Below are 10473 nucleotides of genomic sequence, written 5' to 3' on the forward strand. Positions count from 1 at the left end.
ATCATTTTCTAAATATATTCTTCCATATATTTTTTATTTTTCTTAATATGTATGCGAGTTGGGTATATATGAATAGGGTCATATCCAACTTGGTACTTATTCATTTTGCGACCTGCGCGAGACGATATCTGTATTACCAAATACATTTGTATTACCCATTCCAGTGACAGTTTTCTTAGGGTCATACAAGGGTTACACATTCACACATCAATAATTTACTATTTTTGTAGTTGTGCTATATTCCACCAGTCACCGCCAGTATTTTCCATTTTTAAATCCAAATTAATATTATTATTAAATAAAAAAGCATCCTGACGTGGGATTCGAACTCACGACTCGTTGGTTCGAAGGCTAGGTCTATTCCAATTCACCTATACCGGCTCCCGTTTACTTATAATTTTATTTGACCAAAAGTAGTGCATAGTAGTGCAGTAACTGAAGGTTTTCACCTCCGATTTCGTTGAACCTTTATCGATTTTCATGAAAATTGGTAAGTGGTTACTGGTTAGAAGATACCCCAAGTAACAAAATTGACATAATGCCAAATTGCACTTTTACCATGATGGTGGTTGCCAGCCCTTCTTGGAGGTAAAAATTATTTTATTAAAATTAACCCCATAAATCGATATTAGAGGGACAAATTCTAAGCAAAATTTGTTATATCAAATTATTAAAATAAATCAATAGGTACTTTTTGAGTTATTACAGATCAAACATATTATTTTTTCGTGAAAAAATGGATGTTTTAAAGCGGTTTTTCATCTCCTTCTTCTTTAGGCCATTTATATTCAACTTTGGACATAGTCTTTCCCCAAATTTTTCCATATCTGTCTGTCCTTGGCTGCGCTTTTCCAGTGAGTTCCTGCAGCTTTTACAATATTCATTTACCTAAGGTCTTCCTCTTCCGCTTCTTTTTGTCCACGGTCTCCAGTTTCGTCAGCATTCCATCTTTTATCTTCGCTGTCTAACATTGTGGTCCGCAAATCTCCACTTCCACTTTACTTTAACCCTAGTTCTGTTACATTTTTTCCTTTTGGTTTCTTTTCTCTCTTATTCATTGAGTTATTTACATTTTGTTTATGTTGGTCTTTGCTAATGTCCATGTTTCTGAGCCATACGTCAGAACAGGAAGGATTCACTGATCAAATCCACGAGTTTTTAGGTACCTATACTATATTCTATCTTTTTGCTTGTCGCTATCCATCTTAAATTTCCAAACGCTGCCCACGCCAATCTGATCCTTCTTTGTATTTCAATTGTTTGGTGCTCTTTACCCATATAGCACACAACGTCCGATGTACGTCCATCCCAGGCAACCAAATAACGTTTATAAAACGTTGAAAAAACGTCATAATTATCACCAAACGACGTCAGTTTATCACGTTTTTTCGACGTCGAAGATCACGTGAATATGTCCCACCATAAGTCACGTCATTTTTATCACGTTTTAAATACGTCATATAAAAAACGTAATTTTTACGTCGATTTTGCGTCGTTTTTTAGATTTAATTTTCATTTTATGGTTTTAGAAATACACAATAATTGAATGGGTCCACTACATGGTTTGTTTTTGAGAAGTCAAAGAAAAAGTTTTATATTGTGATAATGGCGAGTTTATACATTTTAAAGGTGAGTAATACAGTATGTATTTTGTATTTAAAAACTGTATTACTACCCTTAAAATGTATAAACTCACCATCATCACAATATTAAAACTTTTTCTTTGACTTCTCAAAAACAAACCATGTGGCGTTTACAACGTTATTCGGCAGGCCCATTCAATTATTCGTATGGGCATTGTTAGTATTGCAATTTTTCCATTTAAGTAAAACCAAATGGAAGGTTTGTTAAAATGCATAGAATTACAATATCCTCAATGCAACATAATATAACATACATCCCAAGCAGCAAGAGTTAGTCGAATATACGTCGATACTAAGTCATTTGTAGACCTTGACGTCGATCGACCTTAAAACGACATCGATTAGGTGTCGATTTGTAGACGTCTTTTCGACATCATAATATAGACGTTGATTTAACGTCGATTGTAGGGCGGTAGAGGTTTTCAAAATTTATCGACCAAAAATGAACGTTGAAAAGACGTTATGAAAGTAACCATCAATATTATAGTTATTTGATATAGAAATATCTATAAATCAAACTGAAAATAGACATTAGACAAAAGAAATGCGTAGGTACTCTATAATGTACCAATACTTCGCGCGTCAATTCTAAAGTTTAGTTCAAAGTAAAAACACAGTAAAACACCAGAGGTACAAAGCAAAACAACATTATTTTAATCGTTAGACCTATAAATTTAATATTAGTACCTATAACAATGATTTCACTCATCGATCTTCAAAAAACTTATCATTAAATAAATTCAAATTTTGCGCGAAACTTTCTCATTGGGTTGTCATAACGGCGCAAAACGTCCTGTCCACAGAATATCGAGTTCATTTTTTTAACCAATCAAATTATTATTACTTTGAAATACTATGTAGTGATTGGCTAAAAAAAGTCTTGCCGCTATCTGTGTATTTTGGATGACAATTGACGTTTTTGACAGTCAAATCAAACAAAATGGCTTTGTTGGTTATGGTGGTGTATGCCGTCTTCCGTTAGTTTACGTTTGTTTCCTGTTTTTCTTGATCCATCGTGTTCAAGGAGTTCGCTTTTTTCCATCCATTGGCTCCTTGTTTATTAAATTAGTTTATATTTGGATTATTTCTTGTTTTAGGTAAGTCTAATTTTTAGAAATATCATAACTTAAAAAGTGAGGTATATTTTTTCACTTCTACTTACGAAAATGAACTTCAACTGGTGAAATACATTTCACTGACTAATCTCTGTAGACAATATTATGGTGGGTGAATATGAAAAAATAGTAATAATCAGGAACATTACACATGTTTGTCTTAACAAAATATCATTTTTACAGCATTTTTCTAAATAACCCTATTAAGAATATATACTTATTTTGTTTAAAACATTTTATAACTACAGTGGAACCCCGATCAGTCGGCCCCCGATAACCCGGAAGTCCGGCTAACCCGGACCGATTTTCATCAGACAAAACAAAAATTTTTTCACTTCAACGGAGTTTTTTACCAAGAAATAAACAATACTCTATACAACTGTATGTAATTTAGATGTACTGTGCATATGGATTTCATGTTTTGTCATTTATAATGGAGTTTATCTCTAAGTATACCGTATTTTATTAATTTTTACCATATTCTCCGGCTAACCGGGATTTTCGATAACCCGGATCGGCCGCGGTCCCGATTAATCCAACTTATCGAGGTTCCACTGTATTAGTATTAGTAACAAGATAAAATAGTCAAGAAAAATTAAAATACAGTTTTTTTCTTCACAATTATGTAGGTAAAAATGTATTCTGTAATAGAATTTAAACAAGAAGAAGATGGTGGTGGACTATCTATAGTACATTCAACTTGGTTGACACCTAGAAAAACTGAAGTACGTTGGCCCCCTATAAAAGATAACCTTCAATTTAAAAAAGTGCTACGCAAACTAGAACCTGAAATTGATGAAACTTGGAAGATATATGGTGTCCAGAAAATTTTTTATTCAACAGGTAATGATAATAATTTAGCTAATTAAAACACAAAGGGTGTCTCACTCACGCAATCTAGTGTAGACATCAATCACTATTTGGAAGTCCTTTTGCAAATTTTGCCACCACGTTTGTCTGACGTTCGAGTCTGCTGTTCCCATTTCTCTTGTTTTCAGCTTGAAAGGATTTCTAAATAGTGATTGGTCTTTACATTGTGCTTTAAATCAGCTTAAAATGTCAGAAATCTTACCAATCCCAGGCACAATCTCAGAAATCCTCAAATATATATTTGAATCTCTCAATCTATTTCGAAAATATGGTGACAATATCACAAATCTAAGCTCGAAGTATGTTTCTATCGTCTCCTGATGATGTTGACATAGTCAACGAAATGTGTTTTGGTTAATGGTGAACTCTTTGAATCAGTTTGAAGAAAACTAAAGGTTTCAGGCTCAAGATTCTTCATAAATTTTCATGAATCTTGTAAAAATGCTTCTAATCTCACAATATCCAATCTGGTGTACACATTCTGTTGAAGCGAAACACCCCTTGTCAGAAGATTGTGTGCCATAAATATGCTTAGCACAATTTACAAAAGTATAAGGCAAAAATTTAATTGCGATTTGTCATTTTTCATTTGTGGTAGTGTAAGTGAAAATAGTGATACCAGTAAAGTTATTTTAACCCTTTTATTACCCCGTACATTTTTAGATGATTTTGAAAAGGCCACAAATAAATTAAAAAGAGCAGAAATAACATCTGATCTACAAACTGATCTTGAGGATGATAATACCAGACCCAGAAGAAAGATCCTGAAACGAAAATTTAGTTCGGATGAGGACAGCAACGACCAGGTTTCGCTATTTAAGCCTGGCAAAAAGTCGAAGCAAATTTTACCACGGCCTCCACCTGTGGGAATTAATAAACTCTATACAAATCCAAGAGGTTAGTGATTCTAAGATTTACATCAATATTAATATTTTAAACACAAACACTTGTTTAACAATTTTAAACCTAAATTATTATTTTGTACATTTGATGATGCCAGCATATTATTGTACAGTGTAGTCCGTAAGAATTTTCAGTGTAAAAAAAATAGATAAAAATTAACTAGTGGTGTGTTATGACACAAGGTACTTTCTCTCAAAGTCTCAAAGCCTCTTAAACTCCATTAACGTTAGCCTATGAGTTTAATAATTTGAAAAATAGACTGTATTGATCTACTAAACATAATAGAGATTGTTTTGTTTAAATTTCATTAGTTTTTATGAATTTTTTAAATATTTTTTAATTTTCAAATGTCTTTAACACCCCGTTAACGTATGTCAGTGGGTTTATTATGTGTGATAAATAGTTTTTCCAAAAAACTAATCAGATCCAGATTTTCACATAGTTGATTTTTGGTCCAAATTTTGTAAAAATCTGTTTAGCAATTTTTGCTAAACCGTTGACGAAAAATTTTTCCACAGACACACATTGAAAATCAATGAAAATCCCGAAGTCGAAATTTTACACCATCACAATACTTCGCTTCGATAATACATATCCTATCTAAGGATAGGATATGTAAAATTGAGGGAAAGTAAAAATTGGTCTGTTGTAGGATTTTCTTCCAAATCATTAATCAGCTAGACAATAATTAATTTATCCATTATGAACCTCACTGGTATCATAAAGTATTAAGGGAGTAATAAATAAAATTGTAGGATCGTCTCAAGAATTGGAATCTGGGACAGATGAGTCTGACCCTGGCATACCTTCTGGCTCTCAATTTATGAAAAGCATATCCACACCAAGGGATAAGTTATCATTTCAGATATCTACACCAAAATCTTCATCGTCTTTTGGTAGGCAAGAAGCAACTGAAATACAAACACCGACTCTGAATGAGTCTCTAAATTTTGATAATAGTCTTCAGGATACAAATGGTAAGTTCTTTTATTTATGGGAGTAATTTTTAGTGATGTTGATTATAGTTACTTTCGAGTATTCGTTACAAATCGTTACTTTTGTATAAAGTAATCATTTACAGTATTCGTTACTTTGATTACTATGATTACTTTTGTTACTTTTGTATTTGAGTACCGGTAATCATATAAAATAGTATTTCTCAGTAGGTAGGTATTTTCTATAAAGTAATCATTTACAGTATTCGTTACTTTGATTACTATGATTACTTTTGTATTTGAGTACCGGTACAGTAGGTAGGTATTTTGTATAGGTATTCCGATATAACAACGACCTTCACCGATCTGTTTAAGGGATAAAAATGATTTGATTACTATAATTACTTTTGTATTTGAGTACCGGTAATCATATCGAGAATTGTATTTCTCAATCTGTTTAAGAGATAAAAATGATTTGATTACTATGATTACTTTTGTATTTGAGAACCGGTAATCATATCGAGAATCGTATTTCTCTGTAGGTAGGTATTTTGTATAGGTATTTCGAAATATAATGTGTTTCGATCTAAGTGGTGCGAAGTAGTCAGAGTAATCAAAGTAGATACAATAGTCGTTACTCGCTCTGATACGATTGGTACGAAGTAATCAGAGTAATCAAATTAATCAAAGTAGATACAATAGTCGTTACTCGCTCTAATACGATTGGTATGAAGTAACGAAGTAATCAGAGTAATCAAAGTAATCAAAGTAGATACAATAGTCGTTTCTCGCTCTGATACGATTGGTACAAAGTAAAGAAGTAGTCAGAGTAATCAAAGTAACGATTTGCCTCTCTGTATAGTAATCGTTACTTTCGGTATTCGTAAGTAACGAGTACTTTGTAATGAATAGTTACTTTTTCAACATCACTATAGTTTATTTTTTAACCAGGAGGAGTAAACTAAAAAGACAAATTCACACCCATGAAAGTCACTAGAATAATAACCAAATACATCTTCTTTTTTGGTTGATCTAGTCGGCAATCAACTTTAATCCATATATATTATATTAAATTAATACGTCGCTAAAAAGTTCCAAAAACAACTACTTTTTATATAAAAGTAGACTAACAATCTACAAATTAAAGGAAAACACAGAAAACACAAATATCGCAGATATAACTTAATTAACCTATGAAATGTCACTAGTGTCAAAATTTGATAAATGTCATTAGTGTCAAAATTTTATAACAGTGGAGTAAACTTGCCTGCGGTTGGACCAATTAAAAACAAGCAATACAGCGCGGTAAATTTGAATCACTCCTCTTGGTTAAAAAACAAACTATAGTAATTTTGCACAACACTACCTTATTGATTTGCCAAAAATATTGTTGGTTTAAAGCACACAGTAAAAATTGACTTGAAAAAGCTTCCAATAGTGTAACAAATCATCTAATTTTTATAGTTGTTATTAGTGATGTAACGAATGTCATTTTTTGAACATTCGCGAATACGAATGCGAATGCGAATATTTGCTACCGACATTCGCGGATGCGAATGCGAATATTCAGTTTTTTTTTATTTGATTCTATTTTTGTAATGTTTCCTAAATTTATAATGAAAAGTTAATTGATTTTTAGTGTAAATCAATCTGAATCGTAGGCTTTATTACATACATAATACCAAATAATAAAAAAAAGTGATGGCTGACAATGTGATTATACAAGGTTAAGTTCTATGTATCTATTGCCCTTCAATTGTTCAAAGTTGAACGTAGGCCTCCCCCTTATTTTTCCACTCTTCTCGGTTCAGTGCTAATGCTGTCGATCTGGTCCCTGTGTATCTTTTTAGTTTTAGGTCATCCGACCATCTCGTCTGTGGTCTGCCCCTTCCTCTTTTGTAGTTCCAAGGTCTCCAGTGAGTTATCGCTTTATTCCATCTTCCGTCTCTTTGTCTGCTGTTGTGTCCTGCATATTTCCATTTGAGAGTAGCTGCATGTTTGAGGTTAAGTTACCTTTTCTTAATAAAAAAAGATGAGAAGTGAATTGATTTTGATTTTATTAACCTAATATTATTTTAAAATTATTTTTTTTTTGTTTTCATATTCGCAAAACATTCGCACAAATTTCGCGAATGCGGATGCGAATGCGAATATGCAAAAACATGCGAATATTCGCGAATGCGAATACGAATATTCGTTACATCACTAGTTGTTATTACTGATACTATTAATGTAAATGGTCAAATTGTGTTTTCCCCAAACTTACAATTTTTTATGGGCATAGGTACAACCAACGATATAGGTACACAATGTTAGCATGCATTCATTATAAGTATCAATGAATAATTGCAAAAAACTAATGGAAAACCTTCTGTAATTTATTCAATGTGTTGTAAATATGTTTTGTTTCTAGGATTGAAGGTTCTACTTAAACATATATTAACAATTAAGGAACAGAACAGAAAAATTCTAAATATTTTGGAGAAATCAAAACCATTTGAAAATTCAGATTTACCTGATGACTTCAAAATAAAATTGCCAATAGAATCCTTACAAGACCTGGAAGAACTAGAGATATATTTGACAGAAGAAGAGAACTTCAACACTTTTGTAAGTTGTATAAATCTTGTACCCAATTGTAGAAATTAAGAAAATTTAAATTTTTTGCTGATTTGTTTATAATAGAAAATTATTCCCTTATTAAACTTTATTTGTATAAATTAAAAGAAATTAGTTGCACCTAAATGTAAAAATACTTTTTTTAATTTATATTTTTTTAGAAATCATACTGTGCCTCAATTTCAAACCTGAAAGATGTTACCCAGAAGAATAATAGGATATTAAGATCTCTTTTGACAGATAATATTGTGAAGCATTTTAATTACTTCGGTAACAACCGGCGGCAAGACAGAGTATCAAATAAGCGACCATTTAATCAACTGCGCTTAAACAAAGTGGTTCTAGGTGAGTCTTATTGTGGTTTCAATTTTTTTGTTTTTTATTAACTTGCTTCGATTGTAAACACGGATTGTGAAGAAAATAAGGAAAGGTGTTTATACAGGGTGTTTCATTCTAAAATAGACATACTTTAACTACAGATAGGGCATGCCTAGGTGTTTTGCAGAAGGTTCATATTTAATGGGTTGTACTCCTTTAATAACTTGAGGTATAGGGCATTTTATCTATTTTGCCCAGTTTTTTCTTTCCAACTGCCTTGTATATTGTTTTTAATCTTTTTTGGTCTTAATCTTTTTAAATTTCCAAACCCAGATTTAAAAGAAAAGTTAAGAAATTATATTTTGTGTGAATGGGTTGTAATATTATTTGCAAAGAGTGAAAAAACTCATTTTTAGTACAAACAGTTTTAGTCTGTATTGTGTAATTATGTTTCTGAATGAAACAACCCATATATTGTATATTTTTTGATACACTGAATTTTATTTTTATTATAGATGCGGTAAAACAAGGAACTGACTTTACAACTCATGAAGTTGAGAACGCTATTAAGCGCTGGTTAAAACATGCTCCTAACCGTAACAAGAAAAATTACTAATTTGGAATTGTTTTAATTTTAGTTTTTTATTTGATTAAACATGCAAAGGTTTTATAAAGAAACTGTAGGTGAACGCCAAATGTGTAGGAGGCTGGCTAAGGAACTTAAAAATACGATTGAAGGTCTTAATAGTAATTTAAATCAGGCTTCTTCCCTTGTTAGTAAAACAGTAGTACATAGTGATACCGTTTAGTAAGTTTTTAAGGATAAGTATAAAATTTGCAAGATGTTGATGTATAAAATGTAACATCTTTATTTAAAAATAGTCAAAAAATTTAAAAATAAAAATATTCTCGATTATGTTCAAAAAAATTTAAATTTTTTGACTATTTAAAAAAGTATGTTTTACACATCAATATTTTGCAAATTTTATGAAAAAGATTATTATTAAAAAGTTATATTTATTAAAAAAAAATACTTATTTATGACCATTCAAATATTATTTTTAAATAGCCATGGGGATGCGATTCAAGATTTTCAAAAAGATACATTGTCAAGTATGATACATCACTAGATTTGAAATTTTGTGAAGAACAATATTGTCACAAAAAAATTATCTCATTTCCTGTTAAACCGGAAGTAATAATTGAAGCACCGCCAAAAGCTGAATATTTATGTGATTTCAAAATAATCGGTTTATTAACAAAAAAGTTATTCACTGTTACCTGGTCTCGTCACCAGGTATATCTTAGCCACCCTACCTGCCATTTGCTTTACAAAGTTTCTTGTATTTTATATTCACCTGTCATTTTACAAAGTTTTTTGTATTTTATATAATAAAAGTTTTGACAGAGTTTTTGATTTCTTTATTATTTGACACAGGTTACGTTTGTTAGAGCAGCAGTTGCTAATCGGAAGACACATGCCCTGTTTATTTTTTAACTTGAAAATGCTAAAAATGAACTGCATGTACATCCAATTGACGACTGAAAGCTGCCATTCGAAGAAACTATACCTGCCATAAATAACTGCCAACGTCTATTGTACGTCTATATAACGTTATCAGTGAGGTATATCTCGTCGTCGATTAAACGTCATAAGTCGACGTCGTTTCAACTATGACATTGTGCCGTCGAATTCACGTTGAACCGACCGTTGTTTCGACGTATTTGGACGTCGAGTAGTGACGTACATTCGACGTCTCTTCGACTGACTCTTGCTGCTTGGGATAGGATATTCACTTTTTATATTATAAGTATTTACTGTGTCAAAAGTGAAACAACATATAAACTAATAAATCATTTATTAACAAATTAAACATTTAAGTCACAATGTAATAACAAACTTAAGTTTAAACCATTTAAGTTATATAATATATATAATTATTATAATTATACCACACACTTTAAAGGTACGATTCCGACAACGACTGCAGATGGCAGTTACAGTTGTCACCATGACAGACGTCATTATTTTGCACTAATAATTTGCATAATTATTAGCAACTGATGTTC

At 31.5% G+C, this 10473-nt stretch overlaps 1 protein-coding gene across 1 annotated transcript; it reads left to right on the plus strand.

The window, feature by feature from the left end:
• Positions 1-2383: 2383 nt before the first annotated feature.
• Positions 2384-9813, plus strand: LOC126886365 (uncharacterized). Its single transcript, XM_050653251.1, has 7 exons — positions 2384-2740; positions 3388-3601; positions 4292-4525; positions 5287-5508; positions 7880-8076; positions 8247-8430; positions 8919-9813. Exons 2-7 carry the CDS (start codon positions 3394-3396, stop codon positions 9017-9019), a joined length of 1146 nt encoding a protein of 381 aa, XP_050509208.1. The 5' UTR covers positions 2384-2740; positions 3388-3393; the 3' UTR covers positions 9020-9813.
• Positions 9814-10473: the final 660 nt, after the last annotated feature.

The sequence above is a fragment of the Diabrotica virgifera genome, chromosome 6 (assembly GCF_917563875.1).
Source record: "Diabrotica virgifera virgifera chromosome 6, PGI_DIABVI_V3a".
Taxonomy (NCBI): Eukaryota; Metazoa; Arthropoda; class Insecta; order Coleoptera; family Chrysomelidae; genus Diabrotica; species Diabrotica virgifera.

Coding starts and splice junctions, on each gene's coding strand:
- LOC126886365 (XM_050653251.1), top strand. CDS start 3,394: ATGTATTCTGTAATAGAATTTAAACAAGAAGAAGATGGTGGTGGACTA. Junction 3,602..4,291: donor GAAAATTTTTTATTCAACAG/GTAATGATAATA, acceptor GTACATTTTTAG/ATGATTTTGAAAAGGCCACA. Junction 8,431..8,918: donor CTTAAACAAAGTGGTTCTAG/GTGAGTCTTATT, acceptor TTTTTATTATAG/ATGCGGTAAAACAAGGAACT.